A 26528-nucleotide genomic window follows, 5' to 3' on the forward strand; every position below is an offset into this window, starting at 1 on the left:
TGCACAGACCCAATTATTTTAATGGGTCTGCGTGTGTCAGTGTCTCCGGTACGTGTGGAAACTGTCACCACTCGTACCGAAGACACTTACGTGTGAAAGAGCCCTTATCCTGCGCTCTCCAGTGACCGCTTACATTGGGGTTTCCGTGTAAATTCACCAAAACCGCAATTCAGACAAAAAACCCAGATGGAGCCACTCACTTATGAGGCTGATGGAGTCCCTTTGGAGTGGTCTCTGTTCCTGGGGCGTCCCATCATTTTAGGCTTTTTTAGCGCACAAGTGTGGACGACCACAGATCTGTGTACGCCTAAAGAGATGGAGACCACAGGAGCAGATGTCAAACGGACTCCAAAGTGTCTCCATCTGCCTCATTATGGTGGGTTGTTCCGTTGAGGGTTTTGTATGAATCACATTTTTGTAGGGTTTACACAGAAACTCAGACGTAAGTGCGCAGCGTAGACTGGCGATCCAGTCGTATTCTGAAAAAGCGACAGCTTCAACCCCCTCAAATAAAATCCAGTGAATTCTGCACTCCCAAATCCAAATGCCCCCTGCTTCTGAGCCCCACTGTGCCTAAACCGCAGTAAGCGGCCACATGTTTGGCATTATTGTAGCGGGGAGATCACTTAACAATTTACGGGGTGTGTGTCACCAGGAGAAATGTATGGGGGCGCTCCAATATATGGGGGCACAATGTATGGGCACTAAGCTGAGATATTTGGAATTCTCCAGAATAAAGCCTGGCGTGGATGTTACATAATAGACACTGCAGCAGTAGATGAATTCATTGAGATGTGTAATTTCTACAATGGGGTCACTTTTGGGTTTTTTCTGCTGTTCTGGCACCTTAGGGGCTCCACAAATGTCACCCACAAACTATACTACCAAAATCTAAATCAAATTTTTTAAATTTGTTTAAAAAATTGTGCTGATGTAAAGTAGACATGTGGGAAATGTTATTTATTAACTATTTTGCGTGGCATATCTCTCTGATTTAAGGGCATAAGAATTCAAAGTTTTAAAATTGCAAAATTTTCACCAAATTTCCATTTTTTCACACGTAAACACAAGTCATATCGAATAAATTTTAACACTATCATGAAGTACAATATATCACGAAAAACAGTCTCAAAATCAGTGGGATCCGTTGAAGCGTTCCAGGGTTATTACTCATAATTGGCTCAGTCCTTAAGGGGTTAAAGATGAATCTATTTATTGCCTTGTTTGTACCATCTTGATTGACCATTCTATTTCTGCGTTTTCTAATGCAGAAATAGACCTTATTCAAAATGCCATGAGGAAAAATTGGCACTTGATAGCAAATGATCAGGATTTACAAGAAATAGCAGCCAAAAATCCGATTATCTCCTATAGAAGGAGTAAGAATTTAGGGGATATAGTATCATATAATTACCGAGGAAATATTGTCTTTTCATTCTACCACGTCCTCTCTGAAGGGCATTGTTGGGACGTCGTTACGTCACGGGGTTCTTGTCCAAATGCAGAAGCTCAGGCTGGGAGAACAGCTGATTATTCGGCTCCTTTGCTTGCTCCAGGCCCGGGGGATCTGTGTAATAGCCCAATGTTGACCGGGCTTCTAGGACTGCCCAGACACAGAATGGAGGAGACCTCCAGCACATAAATGACCGGGCTTCTGGGACTGCCCAGATACAGAATGGAGGAGACCTCCAGCACATAAATGACCGGGCTTCTGGGACTGCCCAGATACAGAATGGAGGAGACCTCCAGCACATAAATGTCCGGGCTTCTGGGACTGCCCAGACACAGAATGGAAGAGACCTCCAGCACATAAATGACCGGGCTTCTGGGACTGCCCAGATACAGAATGGAGGAGACCTCCAGCACATAAATGACCAGGCTTCTGGGACTGCCCAGACACAGAATGGAGGAGACCTCCAGCACATAAATGACCGGGCTTCTGGGACTGCCCAGACACAGAATGGAGGAGACCTCCAGCACATAAATGACCAGGCTTCTGGGACTGCCCAGATACAGAATGGAGGAGACCTCCAGCACATAAATGACCAGGCTTCTGGGACTGCCCAGACACAGAATGGAGGAGACCTCCAGGACGTACCCTGCATCACCACCACCGCTCCTCCATGCCTGGGGAGACAGGAGAGACACGGCTTAGACGATTCCCATCTTGATGCTGACATGCTTATTCTCGCTTTTGCACAGACCTTAAATAATTTGGCAATGTTGAAAAGTGCATGGAGAAATCTCTATAAGCATGAAGCATGCAAACGCCAAGTATGATGGTGACAAATCCACTGACCGTTCCCAACACATTTCCAAAGTTAAGATGTCGCCATTCTTCGAACAGGATGGCCGAACATATCAGCACGGACGAGGTGAATAAGACGTAATAAATTGGGGTTACGAGAGAAGCAGTAAACACATCCAGAGCTCTGGAGAAAGAAAAAGTAGCTGTAAATGAAGGAGAAAGAGCGACATGTATAATAATCCAAATCATTATAACTATATGTAATGTTACCTGTTCAGGAAATGGATCTGTACGGAAATGCAGATGACCAAGCACAGCAGGAGTAACCAGGTAAGGGGGTCCTTAAAGACTGCATTGCCTAAAAATAAGCCCTTTATGGCCACACCAAGGCCCTTTACACAAGCCACCGTGAGCGAGCCCATGAGAGAGCAGATCAGCGTATACACAAGCACATTGGTGTGACCCCACCGCGGAACGGCTAAGAGCGCCAGCGCCAGAGAAAGCAACGCCACACACGATGCGTAAGCCACAAAACCTGAAGGACAGAGATACAACATTACATTTCTGGTTATTATACATCAAGAAGTCATTTAAAGGCACAAACTCTTCAATTGTTTTTTTCCTTATCTTCATTCATCAAGCAGTTGTGAGTTGTGTAAAAAAGTTACGACTTTTGGAGATTTTACGCCATTCAGACAACTTTTTTTGGAAAGTGGACGGAGCTTACCTGAAAAGGGAATGGCCAACTAATTAATCATAATTTAAGCCAAAAATGGGTGTAAATTAAAACAAAAATGTAGTGCATCCCTTGACTGCTGCCAGATACTGCAGAACAGCCCTTTCATTCTGGATAAGAGCCGTTCTGCGTCGCATGGCAGCAGGTGCTACACATTTAATGAAGCTACACCGTGCTTACATCTGACCACCAGAGGAGCAAACAACAGCTGATCAGTAGGGGCGCCGGGTGTCGGACCCCACATATCTCATACTGGTGACTTATCCTGTGGATAGGAGCCATTCTGCGTCGCCCGGCAGCAGGAGCTACACATTTAATGAAGCTACACCGTGCTTACATCTGACCACCAGCGGAGCAAACAACAGCTGATCAGTAGGGGCGCTGGGTGTCGGACCCCACACATCTCATACTGGTGACTTATCCTGTGGATAGGAGCCGTTCTGCGTCGCCCGGCAGCAGGAGCTACACATTTAATGAAGCTACACCGTGCTTACATCTGACCACCAGCGGAGCAAACAACAGCTGATCAGTAGGGGCGCTGGGTGTCGGACCCCACACATCTCATACTGGTGACTTATCCTGTGGATAGGACATCACTGTGCCGTTGCCAGACGACCCCTTTAAGGCATGAATATAACAATAACATACCTGGCTTCTTGAGTATTTGCTCCATTTCGCCTAATGTGGAAATTTCTTCATCTTGAGGCGCATGAAGAACCATAATAGTAGAGCCAAAAATACTTAGAGCGCAGCCTATTTTGGCTGGGAAGGTGAGTCTCTCGTTCAGGAAATGAGACGATAATATAGCACTAAAAGAAAATATACAGACGAAAGTCAGAACGTGAATATAGTGGTGGCATAGGACTGCGTTATCCTCAATCAGTACAGAAAAGCCTCTGAGTACAAATCCTGGTAAATGTACAAGGTGATACAAGAATTACATCTAGTTTTGTTTCTAACAGGGTCAGACAGTGGCTTTATATATGACGGTAGGGCTACATAGCTACAGTAAGGTGAAGCAGGAGAGCCTGGGGCCACAAGACCCCACTCTGTGCCACCAATCGTGCTAGATCTGCACCCGGTGCCTGCCCAACCCGGCTGCCCAGTATCTGCCCCATCAGCTGCTGCCTGGTTGTCTCTAGTACCTCTCTCTGTGAGACAGCCCTGCACCACGGACCATCTCCTCTCTGTGAGACAGCCCTGCACCACGGACCATCTCCTGTGAGAAAGCTTCGCACCACAGACCATCTACTCTCTGTGAGACAGCCCCGCACCACGGACCATCTCCTCTCTTTGACACAGCCACGGACCATCTCCTCTCTGTGAGACAGCCCCGCACCACGGACCATCTACTCTCTGTGAGACAGCCCCGCACCACAGACCATCTCCTCTCTGTGAGACAGCCCCGCACCACGGACCATCTCCTCTCTGTGAGACAGCCCTGCACCACGGACCATCTCCTCTCTGTGAGACAGCCCTGCACCACGGACCATCTCCTCTCTGTGAGACAGCCCCGCACCACGGACCATCTCCTCTCTGTGAGACAGCCTCGCACCACGGACCATCTCCTGTGAGAAAGCTTCGCACCACAGACCATCTCCTCTCTGTGAGACAGCCCCGCACCACAGACCATCTCCTCTCTGTGAGACAGCCCTGCACCACAGACCATCTCCTCTCTTTGAGACAGCCACAGACCATCTCCACTCTGTGAGACAGCCCCGCACCACAGACCATCTCCTCTCTGTGAGACAGCCCCGCACCACGGACCATCTCCTCTGTGTGAGACAGCCTCGCACCACGGACCATCTCCTCTCTGTGAGACAGCCCCGCACCACAGACCATCTCCTCTCTGTGAGACAGCCCCGCACCACGGACCATCTCCTCTCTGTGAGACAGCCCCGCACCACGGACCATCTCCTCTCTGTGAGACAGCCTCGCACCACGGACCATCTCCTGTGAGAAAGCTTCGCACCACAGACCATCTCCTCTCTGTGAGACAGCCCCGCACCACGGACCATCTCCTCTCTGTGAGACAGCCCCGCACCACGGACCATCTCCTCTCTTTGAGACAGCCACAGACCATCTCCACTCTGTGAGACAGCCCCGCACCACAGACCATCTCCTCTCTGTGAGACAGCGCCGCACCACAGACCATCTCCTCTGTGTGAGACAGCCCCGCACCACGGACCATCTCCTCTGTGTGAGACAGCCCCGCACCACAGACCATCTCCTCTCTGTGAGACAGCCCCGCACCACGGACCATCTCCTCTCTGTGAGACAGCCTCGCACCACCTCCTCTCTGTGAGACAGCCCCGCACCACAGAACATCTCCTCTCTGTGAGACAGCCTCGCACCACCTCCTCTCTGTGAGACAGCCCCGCACCACGGACCATCTCCTCTCTGTGAGACAGCCCCGCACCACGGACCATCTCCTCTCTGTGAGACAGCCCCGCACCACGGACCATCTCCTCTCTGTGAGACAGCCCCGCACCACGGACCATCTCCTCTCTGTGAGACAGCCTCGCACCACCTCCTCTCTGTGAGAAAGCTTCACACCACAGACCATCTCCTCTCTGTGAGACAGCCTCGCACCACCTCCTCTCTGTGAGACAGCCTCGCACCACCTCCTCTCTGTGAGAAAGCTTCACACCACAGACCATCTCCTCTCTGTGAGACAGCCACGGACCATCTCCTCTCTTTGAGACAGCCACGGACCATCTCCTCTCTGTGAGACAGCCCCGCACCACGGACCATCTCCTCTCTTTGAGACAGCCACGGACCATCTCCTCTCTGTGAGACAGCCCCGCACCACGGACCATCTCCTCTCTGTGAGACAGCCCCGCACCACCTCCTCTCTGTGAGACAGCCCCGCACCACAGAACATCTCCTCTCTGTGAGACAGCCTCGCACCACCTCCTCTCTGTGAGACAGCCCCGCACCACGGACCATCTCCTCTCTGTGAGACAGCCCCGCACCACGGACCATCTCCTCTCTGTGAGACAGCCCCGCACCACGGACCATCTCCTCTCTGTGAGACAGCCCCGCACCACGGACCATCTCCTCTCTGTGAGACAGCCTCGCACCACCTCCTCTCTGTGAGAAAGCTTCACACCACAGACCATCTCCTCTCTGTGAGACAGCCACGGACCATCTCCTCTCTTTGAGACAGCCACGGACCATCTCCTCTCTGTGAGACAGCCCCGCACCACGGACCATCTCCTCTCTTTGAGACAGCCACGGACCATCTCCTCTCTGTGAGACAGCCCCGCACCACGGACCATCTCCTCTCTTTGAGACAGCCACGGACCATCTCCTCTCTGTGAGACAGCCCCGCACCACGGACCATCTCCTCTCTGTGAGACAGCCCCGCACCACGGACCATCTCCTCTCTGTGAGACAGCCCCGCACCACAGACCATCTCCTCTCTGTGAGACAGCCCCGCACCACAGACCATCTCCTCTCTGTGAGACAGCCCCGCACCACAGACCATCTCCTCTCTGTGAGACAGCCCCGCACCACAGACCATCTCCTCTCTGTGAGACAGCCCCGCACCACAGACCATCTCCTCTCTGTGAGACAGCCCCGCACCACAGACCATCTCCTCTCTGTGAGACAGCCCCGCACCACAGACCATCTCCTCTCTGTGAGACAGCCCCGCACCACAGACCATCTCCTCTCTGTGAGACAGCCCCGCACCACAGACCATCTCCTCTCTGTGAGACAGCCCCGCACCACAGACCATCTGCTCTCTGTGAGACAGCCCCGCACCACAGACCATCTGCTCTCTGTGAGACAGCCTCGCACCACAGACCATCTGCTCTCTGTGAGACAGCCCCGCACCACAGACCATCTGCTCTCTGTGAGACAGCCCCGCACCACAGACCATCTGCTCTCTGTGAGACAGCCCCGCACCACGGACCATCTCCTCTCTGTGAGACAGCCCCGCACCACGGACCATCTGCTCTCTGTGAGACAGCCCCGCACCACGGACCATCTCCTCTCTGTGAGACAGCCCCGCACCACGGACCATCTCCTCTCTGTCCCACCCTCCAAAGAAGAGTTATTGAGGCTGCTGGAGCCAAAGGAAAAAAACAATAAGGCACCCTTCACACGTCTGTGTTTCTGGTATGTGTGGCGTCGGTTTTTAAACGTTTACACTTATATACGCACACCCATTATAATCTATAAGGCTGACGTTACTGACATCATCGCCCGAGAGACATGACCATAAGTGACTTATGTAGCCTTGAGAACGAGTCTGCATAAGTCACCTGAGGTCACGTCACCTCTCACCATTCCTCCTCTCACGCTGTGCTCTGAGAGACCCGGCAATCGCTGCAGCTCCAGTCTATGGAGTCATGTTCTCCGAACGGGCTCCATACACTGGAAAATGGAGACGGGGGATCGTCGTGGGACCTCCATTTAAACTATTCGGACCCGTGTTTTTTTGTTTTTAAGAAATGAGTGGAAGAGGGAAATTGTTGGGGAGTTTTTGTTTTTCATTTTTCAAATAAAGATTTTATTTTGTGTGTGTTTATTTCTTTTGACAACTTGATTAGTAATGGCGGTGTCTGACAGACGCCTCTCCTTTACTAACCCCAGGGCTTGATGTCAGCGCCAGCTGCTGACATCAACCCCACAATCCCATTACCCCGATTGCCACCGCACCAGGCAAGAGCCGAGGCTAAATGCCAGAATTGGCCCATCTAATGGATATGCCATTTCTGGGGTGGCTGAGGGCTGCTCATATTAGGCTGGGAAGGGGCCAATATCCATGAGGATTCTCAGATCTCTACTTCTCATCATTTGCTTCTTGTAGATAGGACATGATAAATCGGCTGACAGTCACTGGGATATGTGGAAACATTCCAGAGTTATTGCCACATGTCAGATTTGAAAAATTTGGCTGTCATTACGCAGCCATTTTTCAGAAATAGTCATATGAGGGCTTGTTTTTTGTTTGGGTTTTTTTGGGGGGAGGGTAGTTTAACGACGAGTTGTGGTTTTAAATGACATTTTATTCCCTAATGTACTGAAAGCAGGAGAATACAATACAAGTAGAATGGAAAATAATTAGCTATTTCGCATTTGCATTTTGTTTGTACGATTCTCACTTTGCAATAAAAATTATGTTAGCTACATTCTGTGGTCAATACAATAATGGCGATACCAAGTTTATTGTTTATTTTTTTTTATTTGTTTCACTATTTAAATAAAATAAAATTTGTTTGGCTGCCAAATTCGGATAAACTTTTTTTTTCAGTCAAGCTCTTTTTTGCAGGATGAGCTGTACACTGTGTGCAGAATTATTAGGCAAGTTGTATTTTAGAGGATTATTTTTATTATTGATCAACAACTATGTTCTCAATCAACCCAAAAGACTCATAAATATACAAGCTTAATATTTTTGGAAGTTGGAGTTGGTTTTTTTTTAGATTTGGCTATCTTAGGAGGATATCTGTTTGTGCAGGTAACTATTACTGTGCAGAATTATTAGGCAACTTAATAAAAACCAAATATAATCCCATCTCACTTGTTTATTTTCACCAGGTAAACCAATATCAGTGCACAAAATTTAGAAATAAACATTTCTGACATGCAAAAACAAAAAACAAAAAAATTAGTGATGAATATAGCCACCTTTCTTTATGATGACACTCAACAGCCTTCCATCCATAGATTCTGTCAGTTGCTTGATCTGTTTTCCATCAACATTGCGTGCAGCAGCCACCACAGCCTCCCAGAGGTGTACTGTTTTCCCTCCCTGTAGATCTCACATTTTATGATGGACCACAGGTTCTCTATGGGGTTCAGATCAGGTGAACAAGGGGGCCATGTTATTATTTTTTCTTCTTTTAGATCTTTACTGGCCAGCCACGCTGTGGAGTAGCTGGATGAATGTGATGGAGCATTGTCCTGCATGAAAATCATGTTTTTCTTGAACGATACCAACTTCTTCCTGTACCACTGCTTGAAGAAGTTGTCTTCCAGAAACTGGCAGTAGGTCTGGGAGTTGAGCTTCACTCCACCCTCAACCCGAAAAGGTCCCACAAGTTCATCTTTGATGATACCAGCCCATACCAGTACCCCACCTCCACCTTGAGTCGGAGTGGAGCTCTCTGCCCTTTACTGATCCAGCCTCTGGCCCATCCATCTGGCCCATCACGAGTCACTCTCATTTCATCAGTCCATAAAGCCTTTGAAAAATCAGTCTTCAGATATTTCTTGACCCATTCTTGACGTTTTATCTTATGTTTCTTGTTCAAAGATGGTCGTTTTTCAGCCTTCCTTAGCTTGGCCATGTCCCTGAGTATCGCACACCTTGTGCTTTTTGATGCTCCAGTAACGTTGCAGCTCTGAAATATGGTAAAACTGGTGGCGAATGGCATCTTGGCAGCTTCATGCTTGATTTTCCTCAATTCATGGGCAGTTATTTTGCGCCTTTTTTGGCCAACACGGTTCTTGCGACCCTGTTGGCTATTTGCCATGAAACACTTGATTGTTCGGTGATCAACCTTCAAAAGTTTGGAAATTTGAAGACTGCTGCCTCCCTCTGCAAGACATCTCACAATTTTGGACTTTTCAGAGCCCGTCAAATCTCTCTTCTGACCCATTTTGCCAAAGGAAAGGAAGTTGGCTAATAATTAAGCACACCTTATATAGGGTGTTGATGTCATTAGTCAACACCCCTCCTCATTACAGAGATGCACATCACCAGATTTACTTAATTGGTAGTTGGCTCTCAAGCCTATGCAGCTTGGAGTAGGACGACATGTATAAAAAGTATCATGTGATCAAAATACTCACTAATAATTCTGCACACAGTGTATTCTATGGTGGCTAAGTGATCAAACAAAGCAATTATTCAATTACTTTCTTTTTTCCTTTTAGTGTTCACCATATAATAATACTATCTCCCATTTTTATTTTGGGTAAAGAGAGATGATTTGAACGTTTTAAAAAATATTTTACATGTTATTTTTTTACATTTTATTTTATTATTTTACTAAGGGGATTTAATGGGGTATTCCCATCTCCAAGATCCTCTCCCAATATGTTGTAGGTGTAATTATAATAATATTAGAAAATACCTCCAATTAGAAATGTAGTGTAGTTCTTCTGATTAGCTATGTTGCTTGGAGGTATTTGTCAATATTATTATTATTATTGTTATTATTACACCTACTACATATTGGAATGGGATCTTTGAGATGGAAGTACCCCTTTAACCCTGTAGAATACATATTAAACTCATGAACGTGTCATTAAACTGGCGATCTCCTATGAAGCCCAGTAGGCCCCTACTATGATGAAAACACAACTGGAACCACATGATGGCGTTTTGTACCCGGGGAGAAGAGGGTGATGGGTAGGTAAACCACTAAAATCCTTCTGTCACAATTGCTGCGGCCTTGGACCGTTCCATACAGCTAGTGCGCACATCCACCGTACTTGTCCAACGGATGTAGCCAAGATGGAAAAAAATGGAGCATCCTCAAAAACAGTGTTCAGACTTTGGCCTGCTAATCACTGCGTCCACCTACCTCACCAGCACACTTAGTCCTCCAAGGGGAGTCACCAATGTGGCAGGAGCAAAGATGTATGCTGCAAAGTTGGCGGTTTCACCGAGTCCCACTGGAATATAAAACATGGACAACAATAAAAATAACAAAAAAAAACAGCTTTTTACATGAATAACCCCATTGATCACCAGCCCATATTGGCCACCAGGCTATGTCCACACATAGAAGGAGTTACCTGGAAAGATACTTTGCAAATTGGTTGCAGATTTGACTCTACACATCACAAGGAGTGCAGTCTGCAGCAGAAGTTCACATTCACACTGTGGCTTAATTTCCACGCTGATTATTTTCATTTGTTATAATCTCATCCAGTATGAAGCTACAATAAGACAGTATGGCAAATCCTGATGGAAATTCGCAGCATACCCGCCATGTGTGAACATACGCTCAAAAAAGTCATAAACCAATAACATCAAAACCAGTAACGGATATTTAAAGGAGTATTTCCATCATGCACATATAATGCATGTCCATAGGACAGGATATGCCATGAGGTATATCAGATGCCGGCACCAGGATGGACCTGACCCTATCTGGGGGATGGGACCATGTCATGCACTGATGTCAGGGATGGGGGAGCTGAATGTTCATATGAATGAAAGGATTCCCAATCACCTCTCTGCTGACCTGTGAGGCACGTCAGGGTCCCATCCTCAGAATAGATGTGTTTTCCATTGAAGGGTCCTGCATGTGTTATATAGTTATGGTGAATCCTGGGAATATGCCAGAAATCTCCTCATTGCATACAAGATTTCTCCCGTGCATCCCCCCTACTCTGGAACTCTCCCACAGAAGTAGATCCAGCTCACCACCTGCAGTTCCGCACTTCTGGAGCTCGGATAGCACCTGGGCACAACATCCAACAGAGAAAGCAGAAAAATCCAGCTCACAGATAAAGTCCAAAAAAGTGCATTTTATTTTCCAAGGTGCATGAAGCAAAGATTAAAATTGTGTGTTCACAAAAAAAAACCAGAATGTAGGCATCTTTCGACACGATGCGAATCTTCGCTTCATGTACCTTGGAAAATAAAATGCACTTTTTTGGACTTTATCTGTGAGCTGGATTTTTCTGCTTTCTGGAACTCTCTACCCCAACATATCAGGCTCTCGCCTACCGTGGAATCCTTTAAAAGGCACCTGAAGACCCACCTCTTCCGACAAGCCTACAACCTGCAGTAACCACCGCTCCACCATACCGCTGCACGACCAGCTCTACCCTCACCTACTGTACCCTCACTCATCCCTTGTAGACTGTGAGCCCTCGCGGGCAGGGACCTTGCTCCACCACACCGCTGCACGACCAGCTCTACCCTCACCTACTGTACCCTCACTCATCCCCTGTAGACTGAGCCCTCGCGGGCAGGGACCTCGCTCCACCACACCGCTGCACGACCAGCTCTACCCTCACCTACTGTACCCTCACTCATCCCCTGTAGACTGAGCCCTCGCGGGCAGGGACCTCGCTCCACCACACCGCTGCACGACCAGCTCTACCCTCACCTACTGTACCCTCACTCATCCCCTGTAGACTGAGCCCTCGCAGGCAGGGACCTCGCTCCACCATACCGCTGCACGACCAGCTCTACCCTCACCTACTGTACCCTCACTCATCCCTTGTAGACTGAGCCCTCGCGGGGAGGGTCCTCGTTCCTCTTGAACAAGTTATCGACTAGTTTTTATTCAAGATTATTGTAATTGTTTACTTTATTGACAATTTAACAAAGAAAAAAATAAACAGCGTGAAATTGTTACGCACCTGACCCGGTATGTGAGATTCTCTTGTGCTCCACGTCGGGCTTTGCATATAGTCTGGTATTTCCTGGACCTGTATAAGGCCTCCCAGGACACACACCGGTGACACTTTCTCTTATTTGGTCTGTGCACAGTTTCTGACCAAAGGCTCCAAGGCCGTCTGTGGTATCCAGTCCCTGAGATACTGGTCTGCGGCTTCCAGTAACCCTGCTACCTGCTTGTTTGTGGCTTCCTGGACGCCTTTAAGACTTTGCCTCTACGTGTCCGGCTATGGCTTCCAGGAAGCTGTAAGCAGAAAGGAGACGTCCTGGAAGCCACAGGAGGACGTGTAGAGACAAACTGAAAGTCTTAAAGGGGTCCTGAAAGCCACAAGCAGATATGTAGAAACAAACTGTATGTCCTGGAAACCGCAAACAACAGGTGAAGTCCTTCACTGACAGGTAGCAAGGTTACTGGAAGCCGCAGACAAGCAGGTGAAGTCCTGAAGACCACTGACAGACAGCAGGGTTACTGGAAGCCGCAGACAAGTAACTCATGGATTGGAAACCACAGACGGCTTGGAGCCTTTGGACAGAAACTGTGCACAGACCAAATAAGAGTTACCAGAAAGTGTTAATACAATACCAAGCACAGGCGTGTGTCCTGGGAGGTCTCATATAGGCCCAGGAAATGCCACACATGGAGCACGCCGGGCTATATGTAAAGCCTGACATGGAGCACAAGAAAATCTTACAGACCGGGGCAGGTGTGTTACACCAATGCCATTATATATATATGATATATGGGGCGACATCGGCTGGTCAAGCACTAATATTACAAGCAATAGTAGAAAACGGGTTTTAGAATTTCAGGAAACTGGACCCAAAATTATCTAGAACACTTAAAATAAACAGAGTAGGCACTCTCCCCCTACCTGGGTCCAGCACCGGCTGTATTTTTGTTGCAGTGATGATGTCATATCGACAGAGTGCATTACCACTGCAATCAATCATTGACTGGCTACAGTGGTGGTGCATCCTCTAAACATGACATCACTGCTGCAGCCAAAACACTGATGCAGAACACAGTAGCACAATTCGGCCACACAGACGGGCAACAGTAGCATGAGCAACATGCTGCCGGGCGTTACTGTGTCTCCGGGGACACTTTGGAGAAAGATGTGTATGTAGACAACTCCTCATCAACTCATGTTATGGGACGGCAGAGTGGCAGACAGAAGGGGCGGCAGACAGAAGGGGCGGCAGACAGAAGGGGCGGCAGACAGAAGGGGCGGCAGACAGAAGGGGCGGCAGACAGAAGGGGAGGCAGACAGAAGGGGAGGCAGACAGAAGGGGAGGCAGACAGAAGGGGAGGCAGACAGAAGGGGAGGCAGACAGAAGGGGAGGCAGACAGAAGGGGAGGCAGACAGAAGGGGAGGCAGACAGAAGGGGAGGCAGACAGAAGGGGAGGCAGACAGAAGGGGAGGCAGACAGAAGGGGAGGCAGACAGAAGGGGCGGCAGACAGAAGGGGCGGCAGACAGAAGGGGCGGCAGACAGAAGGGGCGGCAGACAGAAGGGGAGGCAGACAGAAGGGGAGGCAGACAGAAGGGGAGGCAGACAGAAGGGGAGGCAGACAGAAGGGGAGGCAGACAGAAGGGGAGGCAGACAGAAGGGGAGGCAGACAGAAGGGGCGGCAGACAGAAGGGGCGGCAGACAGAAGGGGCGGCAGACAGAAGGGGCGGCAGACAGAACGGGCGGCAGACAGAACGGGCGGCAGACAGAACGGGCGGCCAAAAGAGCGGTCAACAGAAGGGGCCGGCCAAAAGAGCGGTCAACAGAAGGGGCCGGCCAAAAGAGCGGTCAACAGAAGGGGCCGGCCAAAAGAGCGGCCGGGCAACAGAAGGGGCTGGCCAAAAGAGCGGCCGGGCAACAGAAGGGGCTGGCCAAAACAGAGGCCTGGCGACAACAGGGGCGGCCAAAAGAGCGGCAGAGCAGCAGAACAATATCCCACAGAGCAGCAGACAGGCAGCCAGCAGAGCGGCAAAAAATATCAGGCAAAATACACATTTTCCCACTGCAATACTCAGAGTTCTTTCAGCCTTATTTCCTTTTCTCAATGCAATGTTGATCAATCAGTGATTAGTCACAAAAGCCGTCTGTCACACAAAGAAAGTAAATTCTAGCAAGAAGGGGCAACTCCTCAGCGCTCACTGAACTCTGCCACTTGCTGCAATATCAGTGACTCAGACACAATGTCCAATTGTTAAAACAGAAACACAAAAGTTACAGCGTCTATAAATTAATATTTTTTTTCGTATACCTGATACCACATTATACTCACTGGACAAAAGTCCTGCCCACCAGAGCCCCTCTTTTAGGTATGCGTGTCCTCCTTGACCTGCATGATGAAGGGATAAATACTTAAGTTTGAAAACTGTACAAAGTGTCAGCCTACACCTATAGATCGGAAAAGTGTTTTAAAATACACTATATTCCCAAAACCAATCAGCTGCCCCTAATCCTACACAGCGGTCACACTGCAGCTTGTAGCCCCAACAGCCCTGTGTCGCTGCCGTCTCCTCACTGTTTCCCCGCACAATCACTTAGGCCCCCGTTTTATCGCTTGCAGAGGGAGGGTTTGTCACTTTCTTTTTTGTCTTGTGGTACTCATTGCCATTTTTGCGCCCAATTCTTCAAAATGGTGCACACAGCCCTCAAATTGGCACAAAAACTTCTGTCTTAAGTTGTGTTTGTGACTTCTTAGTGTAAAATGTCACGTTTCATAAAATGATGCAAAAGTTTCACAAACAAAAATAGTGTACTCAAAAAACCAGAGTTGGGGTGCGGGACTCGAGTGGAGTTGTACCAAATTCTGAAACTTTTTAAAAAGTCACACAAAGAATCATGCAAAACCATGAGGAATTGCTGAACTCTGCCCATAAAGCGGAAAACAATACGTAATATATTCTTTATTGGAAGAAAAAGTTTCCTTCTCTGTTATTTATTTTACATTTTTTATGGGGACTGTAAGCATAACGTGCACAGGCCTTATATGAGCTATGAAGATGGTGACGTCGGGCGTTCATCATCATTATCTCTGAACACCGCTGTTGCATTCAATGCCTTGATATTTGTTACAGTCGTCCTCCTGTGGTTGTCGTGCGGGCACATACAGGTGCTTCTCACAAAATTAGAATATCATCAAAAGTTAATTTATTTCAGTTCTTCAATACAAAAAGTGAAACTCCTATATTATATAGAGTCATTACACACAGAGGGATCTATTTCACGTGTTTATTTCCGTTAATGTTGATGATTATGGCTTACAGCCAATGAAAACACAAAAGTCATTATCTCAGTAAATTAGAATAATTAACAGAAAACACCTGCAAAGGCTTCCTAAGTGTTTAAAAAGGTCCCCTAGTCGGTTTCAGTAGGCTCCACAATCATGGGGAAGACTGCTGACTTGACAGATGTCCAGAAGGCAGTCACTGACACACTCCACAAGGTCCCAGAGTCTGGAGAAAGAGTGGAGAGGCCACAAGCCAAGCTGCTGGAGGTCTAGTGTGAAGTTTCTACAATCGGTGATGGTTTGGGGAGCCATGTCATCTGCTGGTGGAGGTCCACTGTGTTTTATCAAGACCAAACACCAGGACATTTTACAGCACTTCATGCTTCCCTCTGCCGACAAGCTTTATGGAGATGGAAATGTCATTCTCCAGCAGGACATGGCCCCTGTCCACACTGCCAAAAGTACCAATACCTGGTTTACACACAACAGTATCACTGTGCTTGATTGGCAGCAAACTCGCCTGACCTTAACCCCATAGAGAATCTATTATAGAGAATCTATGGGGTATTGTCAAGAGGAAGATGAGACCCCAGACCCAACAATGCAGACGAGCTGAAGGCTGCCATCAAAGCCACCTGGACTTCCATAACCTCTCAGCAGTGCCACAGGCTGATCACCTCCATGCCACAGGCTGATCCCTCCATGCCACATTGCCGCATTGATGCAGTAATTGATGCAAAAGGAGCCGACCAAGTATTGAGGCATTTACTGAACATACATTTCAGTAGGACATTTCGGATTTTAAAATCATTTTTCAAGCTGTTGTTATAAAGTATTCTAATTTACTGAGATAATGACTTTTGTGTTTTCATTGGCTGTAATGACTCTATATAATAGATCCCTCTGCGTGTAATGACTCTATATAATAGATCCCTCTGCGTGTAATGACTCTATATAATAGATCCCTCTGCGTGTAATGACTCTATATAATAGATCCCTCTGCGTGTAATGACTCTATATAATAGATCCCTCTGCGTGTAATGACTCTATATAATAGATCCCTCTGCGTGTAATGACTCTATATAATAGATCCCTCTGCGTGTAATGACTCTATATAATAGATCCCTCTGCGTGTAATGACTCTATATAATAGATCCCTCTGCGTGTAATGACTCTATATAATAGATCCCTCTGCGTGTAATGACTCTATATAATAGATCCCTCTGCGTGTAATGACTCTATATAATAGATCCCTCTGCGTGTAATGACTCTATATAATAGATCCCTCTGCGTGTAATGACTCTATATAATAGATCCCTCTGCGTGTAATGACTCTATATAATAGATCCCTCTGCGTGTAATGACTCTATATAATAGATCCCTCTGCGTGTAATGACTCTATATAATAGATCCCTCTGCGTGTAATGACTCTATATAATAGATCCCTCTGCGTGTAATGACTCTATATAATAGATCCCTCTGCGTGTAATGACTCTATATAATAGATCCCTCTGCGTGTAATGACTCTATATAATAGATCCCTCTGCGTGTAATGACTCTATATAATAGATCCCTCTGCGTGTAATGACTCTATATAATAGATCCCTCTGCGTGTAATGACTCTATATAATAGATCCCTCTGCGTGTAATGACTCTATATAATAGATCCCTCTGCGTGTAATGACTCTATATAATAGATCCCTCTGCGTGTAATGACTCTATATAATAGATCCCTCTGCGTGTAATGACTCTATATAATAGATCCCTCTGCGTGTAATGACTCTATATAATAGATCCCTCTGCGTGTAATGACTCTATATAATAGATCCCTCTGCGTGTAATGACTCTATATAATAGATCCCTCTGCGTGTAATGACTCTATATAATAGATCCCTCTGCGTGTAATGACTCTATATAATAGATCGCTCTGCGTGTAATGACTCTATATAATAGATCCCTCTGCGTGTAATGACTCTATATAATAGATCCCTCTGCGTGTAATGACTCTATATAATAGATCCCTCTGCGTGTAATGACTCTATATAATAGATCCCTCTGCGTGTAATGACTCTATATAATAGATCCCTCTGCGTGTAATGACTCTATATAATAGATCCCTCTGTGTAATGACTCTATATAATAGATCCCTCTGCGTGTAATGACTCTATATAATAGATCCCTCTGTGTAATGACTCTATATAATAGATCCCTCTGTGTGTAATGACTCTATATAATAGATCCCTCTGTGTGTAATGACTCTATATAATAGATCCCTCTGCGTGTAATGACTCTATATAATAGATCCCTCTGCGTGTAATGACTATATAATAGATCCCTCTGCGTGTAATGACTCTATATAATAGATCCCTCTGCGTGTAATGACTCTATATAATAGATCCCTCTGCGTGTAATGACTCTATATAATAGATCCCTCTGTGTGTAATGACTCTATATAATAGATCCCTGTGTGTAATGACTCTATATAATAGATCCCTGTGTGTAATGACTCTATATAATAGATCGCTCTGCGTGTAATGACTCTATATAATAGATCGCTCTGCGTGTAATGACTCTATATAATAGATCCCTCTGCGTGTAATGACTCTATATAATAGATCCCTCTGCGTGTAATGACTCTATATAATAGATCCCTCTGCGTGTAATGACTCTATATAATAGATCCCTCTGCGTGTAATGACTCTATATAATAGATCGCTCTGCGTGTAATGACTCTATATAATAGATCCCTCTGCGTGTAATGACTCTATATAATAGATCCCTCTGCGTGTAATGACTCTATATAATAGATCCCTCTGCGTGTAATGACTCTATATAATAGATCCCTCTGCGTGTAATGACTCTATATAACAGATCCCTCTGCGTGTAATGACTCTATATAACAGATCCCTCTGCGTGTAATGACTCTATATAATAGATCCCTCTGTGTAATGACTCTATATAATAGATCCCTCTGTGTAATGACTCTATATAATAGATCCCTCTGTGTGTAATGACTCTATATAATAGATCCCTCTGTGTGTAATGACTCTATATAATAGATCCCTCTGTGTGTAATGACTCTATATAATAGATCCCTCTGCGTGTAATGACTCTATATAATAGATCCCTCTGCGTGTAATGACTATATAATAGATCCCTCTGCGTGTAATGACTCTATATAATAGATCCCTCTGCGTGTAATGACTCTATATAATAGATCCCTCTGCGTGTAATAACTCTATATAATAGATCCCTCTGCGTGTAATGACTCAATATAATAGATCCCTCTGTGTGTAATGACTCTATATAATAGATCCCTCTGTGTGTAATGACTCTATATAATAGATCCCTCTGTGTGTAATGACTCTATATAATAGATCCCTCTGCGTGTAATGACTCTATATAATAGATCCCTCTGTGTGTAATGACTCTATATAATAGATCCCTCTGTGTGTAATGACTCTATATAATAGATCCCTCTGTGTGTAATGACTCTATATAATATAGGAGTATCACTTTTTGTATTGAAGAACTGAAATAAATTAATGTTTTGATGATATTCTAATTTTGTGAGAAGCACCTGTACATGGCATTGTGCAGCAAGTACACCCCACAGATGTCGCACATGTCCAACTATATCACAGAGGTAAAATGCACCCCAATTACTTGGGTTTTAGGATTGAGTTAAGAAGAATTCCTTTAGGTTGAGCAAGTGGTAACCGAGTACTTGGTCGTAGAGAAGAGGTTCTTTATGTTGTATGAGTAAAATAATTAACTACAAACCATCCGTAAGTCTTAAAAGTATTATAATAATAATAATAATAATAAAAAAAGTATTTATAACATACAGTACTGGTCAAAACTTTGGACACACCTATTCATACAATGGTTTAACTTGTTCTTATTGGAATGTGCACATTGAAGATTCAGACTGAAGGCAGCAAAACCACAAAGGGACACATATGGAAACAAGGAATAAAGAAACAGATATGAAACACCCCTTCTAATCTGATATCATCTTTACACCTTATTGGCATTCTCTCAACCAGATTCATCAGGTGGTCACCTGTAATGGTCTCCAATGAACAGCTATGCCTCATCCAGAATCTTTTTGTGGCACCCCCTAACATAAATTTTTTGCAACCACCAGGTGTATTTTGGGCCAGCAGTGTTGGTACACAGCTCCATACAATACTGAGCTCTATTGTACAACTGTTCTAAGCCAGAATATGGCAAGAACCACCCAACTAAGTAAAGCGAAATGACAGCCCATCGTTACTTTAAGACATGAAGATTAGTCAGCTTGAAAATTTCTAGAACCTTGATGATGCACTAATGAAAACCATTAATCGCCATGATGAAACTGGCACTTATGAAGACACCCACAGCAAAGGAAGACCAAGAATCACCTCTGCTGCAGAGGATAAGTTCATCAGAGTTGCTTCAGAAACAGCAAATTGACAGCACCTCAGATAACATTCCCCCTAAATGATGCACAGACATCAAGTAGAAGACACATCTCAATATTAAGTGTTGAGATGAGACTGTGAGAAGCAGGCTTTTATTGTCGAATTGCTTCAAAGCCCCACTACTGAGGACCTCAGACAAGAGGAGACTTGTGTCGGCCAACAACACAAGGACTGGACATCAGATCAGTGTCAATTTGTACTGTGGTCTGGGGAGTCTAAATTTTAGATTTTATGCACCAACCACCATGTCTTTGTGAGACACAGAAAAGGTGAGCGTTTGCTTTCTACCAGTGTGGTGCTCATGGTGAAGCATGGAGGAAAAGTGTGATGATGTGAGGGTGCTTTGCTGGCAACAGTGTTTGTGATTTATTGCATATTCCAGGCAAACTGCCCAACATGGCTACCACAGCATTCTGCAACAACATGCCATCCTATCTGACTTGCAGTTACTGGGACCATCATTTGTGATGCAACAGGACAATAACCCAAAACACCACCAGGCTATGTAAGAGCGATGTGACCAAGAAGGAGATGGATGGAGGCTGCGTCAGATGACATGACCTCTACCATCACCAGACCTCAACCCAATTGAGATGGTTTGAGATGAGTTGGACACAGAGTGAAGGCAAATCAGCCAACAAGTGCTCAGCACCTCTGGGAGGCCAATCCAGGTGATACCAGATGAAGCTGCTTCAGAGAATGCCAAGGGGGTATAAAACTGTCATCAGCGGAAATGTAAGGTACTTTGAGGAATCTAAAGTTTAACACATACTCTAGTTTCTTTCACCATGTTTCTTTACTCCATGTTTACATATGTTTTCCTTTGTGGTTTTGCTGCCTTGAGTCTGAATCTACAATGTGCACATTCCAATAAGAACAAGTAAAACCATTGCATGAACAAGTGTGTCCAAACTTTTGACCGGTTCTATATATGTGTACAAAATGCCTTAGGAGAAATACAAAAAACTTTTTATGTCATTGTATTCAATTATTTTTCAAATCTACGGACACATTCTGAAATCACTTTAATGGGATTTCCCTACAACAGACATTCAACACCCACCTACAGTATGGGCGATAAATGTCTGTTCATAATGGGGGCCACCACTGGTCATTAGTCTAGAGCCCTGTTTTGCTTTATTGAACGACCGCTGTCATGATTCTCTGGTGCCGGGGGCGAGTGCAGGAAGTCGCCTGACGACAAGCACGCGATTTACATACCAGCAGTCACATGCCAACTAGACGTATGCAGCCTCACTTAATTCACTTGTATAGAGCAAGGCCACGCACGACTAGTCAGAATGTGGCCAGAAGTATGCAAATTGCATACTTGTAGTCACATGACCGCCTGCTCCCGGGGTAAGCAACGGAGAATCTTGACAGAGTTGGGGAGCAAAATTCTGCAGTCACAGGAGTGAGTGCAGACTTACAGCTCAAACCTGGACAAACCCTTTAAATAATGGATTGTGGTTTCCTCTTTGCGAGCCATGAGGACAATGTAGAGGTCTTACCTGCCCTAAGCTGACCATATGCACACTGCTTTAGTAATGCCTTTTTCTTAAGAATGAAACTTCCTCCAATAAAGACACTGGAAGAAATCGCGAGAGCCAGCCCGATATAAAACCTGTAATGAGACTGTTCTGGAAAGGTACAAGATAACATACGTTATTTCCATCAATACTGAAGGAGTATTCGCACGGCTGTAATAGTGGCACCAAGCGGGGACATTAACATACCACAAAAACATAGTAACAAAGTTCGGCTGTGTGTCAGGATTCTGAAAGGAAACAATTCCCATCTATACAAAACCCAACAAGTAAAGCATATGCAGCGCTGCTCTTGTGGTGTGGTAATGTGGCGTTCTGCTGTACCATTACTGCAGTGTCTGAACGCACCCCAAGATAACTACAGTCTCCAATTTATATTTGAAGGAAGTTTAGTTGAAATAAATCTTATAAATAGTCACCAGGCGGCACAGTCTGAACACAACAGTGCAGTATATTGATTACTACAACAATAGGTGTTAAAAAGAGTGAAAAATAAAATTATTGTCAGACAAAAGTGTTGCACTAAAGTTTAGAGTACATAATAAAATTTTATTATGAAAAGTATAAAAATGGAGCACAGCACTTAAAGCTCTTGTCACACCGGAGGACAATCAATCGTATTTTCAGGAAATTTTCCGATAATTGTGTATTAAATCTTCACCAATCATCCTGTTCTACTTGTGCCAGAAGTTACATCTCCACCTTATCACTGACACAGGTAGAAGCTTTCCCCCGTCAGTGACACGATGAATGGACATATGCCAAGTTTGGTTTATTAGCCAAGCTTAATCCCCGGCAACTCGGAGCTGCGCCTAAATTATGCGATTATTGGCGTTTTCACACCAGCTTCTCCTAGCTGCGCTGAAATGGACGGAGCTGGAGATGGTTATATTCATAACAAGAGGTGGTGTATGGAGGACTATGTGCGGCCCATTATACTGTATGGAGGACTATGTGGACTCATTATACTGTATGGAGGACTATGTGGACTCATTATACTGCATGAAGGACTATGGGTGAGCCCATAATACTGTATGGAGGACTATGTGGGGCCCATTATACTGTATTGAGGACTATGTGGTGCCCATAATACTGTATGGAGGACTATGTGGAGCCATTATACTGTATAGAGGACTATGTGGGGCCCATTATACTGTATGGAGCACTATGTGGTGCCCATTATACTGTATGGAGGACTATGTGGAGCCATTATACTGTATAGAGGACTATGTGGGGCCCATTATACTGTATGAGGACTATCTGGTGCCAATTATTCTGTATGGAGGACTATGTGGGGCCCATTATTCTGTACGGAGGACTATGTGGGGCCCATTATTCTGTACGGAGGACTATGTGCGGCCCATTATTCTGTATGGAGGACTATGTGGGGCCCATTATTCTGTATGGAGGACTATGTGGGGCCCATTATTCTGTATAGAGGACAATGTGGAGCCATTATACTGTATAGAGGACTATGTGGGGCCCATTATTCTGTACGGAGGACTATGTGGGGTCCATTATTCTGTACGGAGGACTATGTGCGGCCCATTATTCTGTGTGGAAGACTATGTGGGGCCCATTATTCTGTGTGGAAGACTATGTGGGGCCCATTATTCTGTATGGAGGACTATGTGGGGCCCATTATTCTGTATGGAGGACTATGTGGGGCCCATTATACTGTATGGAGGACTATGTGCGGCCCATTATACTGTATGGAGGACTATGTGGAGCCATTATACTGTACAGAGGACTATGTGGGACCCATTATTCTGTACGGAGGACTATGTGGGGCCCATTATTCTGTACGGAGGACTATGTGGGACCCATTATTCTGTACAGAGGACTATGTGGGGCCATTATACTGTACAGAGGACTATGTGGGACCCATTATTCTGTACGGAGGACTATGTGGGACCCATTATTCTGTACGGAGGACTATGTGGGGCCATTATACTGTATGGAGGACTATGTGGAGCCATTATACTGTATGGAGGACTATGTGCGGCCCATTATACTGTATGGAGGACTATGTGGGGCCCATTATTCAGTACGGAGGACTATGTGGGGCCCATTATTCTGTATGGAGGACTATGTGGGGCCATTATTCTGTATGGAGGACTATGTGGGGCCCATTATTCTGTATGGAGGACTATGTGGGGCCCATTATTCTGTATGGAGGACTATGTGGGGCCCATTATTCTGTATGGAGGACTATGTGGGGCCCATTATTCTGTAAGGAGGACTATGTGGGGCCCATTATTCTGTAAGGAGGACTATGTGGGGCCCATTATTCTGTACGGAGGACTATGTGGGGCCCATTATTCTGTACGGAGGACTATGTGGAGCCCATTATTCTGTACGGAGGACTATGTGGGGCCCATTATTCTGTATGGAGGACTATGTGGAGCCCATTATTCTGTATGGAGGACTATGTGGGGCCCATTATTCTGTACGGAGGACTATGTGGGGCCCATTATACTGTACGGAGGACTATGTGCGGCCCATTATACTGTATGGAGGACTATGCGGGGCGATTATACTGTACAGAGGACTATGTGGACCCATTATTCTGTACGGATGGCTATGTGGACCCATTGTTCTGTATGGAGGACTATGTGAGGCCATTATACTGTATGGAGGACTATGTAGGGCCATTATACTGTATGGAGTACTATGTGGGGCCATTATACTGTATGGAGGACTATGTGGGTCCATTATACTGTACGGAGGACTATGTGCGGCCCATTATACTGTTTGGAGCACTATGTGGGGCCCATTATACTGTAGGGAGCACTATGTGGGGCCCATTATACTGTATGGAGGACTATGTGGTGCCCATTATACTGTATGGAGGACTATGTGCGGCCCATTATACTGTATGGAGCACTATGTGGGGCCCATTATACTGTATGGAGGACTATGTGGTGCCCATTATACTGTACGGAGGACTATGTGCGGCCCATTATACTGTATGGAGGACTATGCGGGGCGATTATACTGTACAGAGGACTATGTGGACCCATTATTCTGTATGGAGGAATTTGTGGGCCCATTACTCTGTATGGAGGCCTATGTGGGGCCCATTACTCTGTATGGAGGACTATGTGGGGCCATTATACTGTAAGGAAGACTATGTGAGGCCATTATACTGTATGTAGGACTATGTGGGGCCATAATACTGTATGTAGGACTATGTGGGGCCATAATACTGTATGGAGTACTATGTGGACCCATTATTCTGTATGGAGGACTATGTGGTGCCCATTATACTGTATGGAGGACTATGTGGTGCCCATTATACTGTATGAGGACTATGTGGTGCCCATTATACTGTATGAGGACTATGTGGTACCCATTATTCTGTATGGAGGACTATGTGGTGCCCATTATACTGTATGGAGGACTATGTGGTACCCATTATACTGTATGTTGGACTATGTGGTGCCCATTATACTGTATGTTGGACTATGTGGTGCCCATTATACTGTATGTTGGACTATGTGGTGCCCATTATACTGTATGGAGGACTATGTGGGGCTCATTATACTGTATGGAGGACTATGTGGGGCCCATTATACTGTATGGAGGACTATGTGGGTCCATTTTAGTGTATGGAGGACTATGTGGGGCTCATTATACTGTATGGAGGACTATGTGGGGCCCATTATACTGTATGGAGGACTATGTGGGTCCATTATAGTGTATGGAGGACTATGTGGGGCCCATTATACTGTATGCAGGACTATGTGGTGCCCATTATACTGCATGGAGGACTATGTGGTGCCCATTATACTGTATGCAGGACTATGTGGTGCCTATTATACTGTATGGAGTACTATGTGGTGCCCATTATACTGTATGGAGGACTATGTGGTGCCCATTATACTGTATGGAGGACATCATAGAAGACTAGAAGGAACAAGACGAAGAGGTACACCAGCAACCCGATGGCTTGATACAATCAAGATAACATTGGAGAAGACCCTGGTGGACCTTTCTAGGCTGCACAAGATCCATCTTCTTACCGAGCATTCATCCATCAAGTCGTCATGGCTCGAGATTGAGCTGAAGGTCACTAATAATAAATATACGCCCCCTACCTGCTGCGCCCTCGGCCATGGCCCAGGTTGGCCTTATGGGATCCCGGACCCTGGGTTACCTCATCATGCTGCCATCTGAGCAGACTTATCTTATGCTATGGTGGATACAGTTTCTCTCTCTTTTATATTGCCATTTTCCTCGTGCTATAATTACAATAATATCTACTAATTTAATATCTAGTTTAATGATCTAATGAAATAAATATTTGGTGTCAGAATTGGCTTTTTTATTCTTTAATTCCCCCCAATCCTTGTAGCACCCTCAGTGTATACGGCTGCGGCAGCCTCAGAGCAGTCTCCGTCTCAGCATGGCCGCTGCACTGGGGGCCTGCAGACTGCACGGCTGCTGTAGGGAGCTGTTCACATTCTGACCGCCCTGCTCTGCATAATGATTCACTGCATCTCTACATCACAGGGACCTGATGTTCTCCTACCCATGATGCTTCCTGTTACCCCATTCACCCCTCTCCGGAAAGGTCCGCAGCTCACTGCTCGGGGTGGGATAGCCGCTTCCTGGTTGGCGCAGTCTCACTTCCTTGTTTGTACACATGGTTGGCAACAATGCACAGTAGCATGTAGAATGGAGTGAGGAGATGATGTCATCGGAAGGGGCGGGGCGGGGCCTCCTCCAATGCTAGCCCCGCCAATGCTAGCCTGACCTGATATTGGGGCGCTGCGTGGTGCTGAGGCCGTGCGTGTACTGAGCTCTGCACCATGGAGCCATGTGCAGATGGGAATGAGGACACGGGCCTCAGTGTGGGGGCTCTGAGGATGGATTGTGGGGGCAAGAAAACATGGATGATGCTACTACATGTAGGAGGG

At 46.0% G+C, this 26528-nt stretch overlaps 1 protein-coding gene across 3 annotated transcripts; it reads right to left on the bottom strand.

Moving 5' to 3' along the window:
- Window positions 1–945: 945 nt before the first annotated feature.
- On the bottom strand, window positions 946–26292 carry LOC141154157 (magnesium transporter NIPA2-like). 3 transcript variants are annotated; one of them, XM_073639660.1, is made up of 7 exons: window positions 26141–26292; window positions 21571–21699; window positions 14640–14696; window positions 10529–10619; window positions 3633–3793; window positions 2519–2783; window positions 946–2432 (listed from the first exon to the last, which is right to left on the bottom strand). In XM_073639660.1, the coding sequence occupies exons 1-7, from the start codon at window positions 26142–26144 to the stop codon at window positions 2183–2185; spliced, it is 957 nt and encodes a 318-aa protein (XP_073495761.1). In that variant the 5' UTR covers window positions 26145–26292; the 3' UTR covers window positions 946–2182. The 3 variants fall into 3 exon arrangements, with proteins under 3 accessions (XP_073495761.1, XP_073495762.1, XP_073495760.1); XM_073639661.1 differs by having other exon boundaries at window positions 21571–21694; window positions 26141–26291; XM_073639659.1 differs by lacking the exon at window positions 26141–26292 and adding an exon at window positions 25632–26116.
- Window positions 26293–26528: the final 236 nt, after the last annotated feature.

The sequence above is a fragment of the Phyllobates terribilis genome, unplaced genomic scaffold, assembly GCF_046119375.1.
Source record: "Phyllobates terribilis strain yellow unplaced genomic scaffold, ASM4611937v1 Scaffold_7__3_contigs__length_470593459, whole genome shotgun sequence".
Classification (NCBI taxonomy): Eukaryota; Metazoa; Chordata; class Amphibia; order Anura; family Dendrobatidae; genus Phyllobates; species Phyllobates terribilis.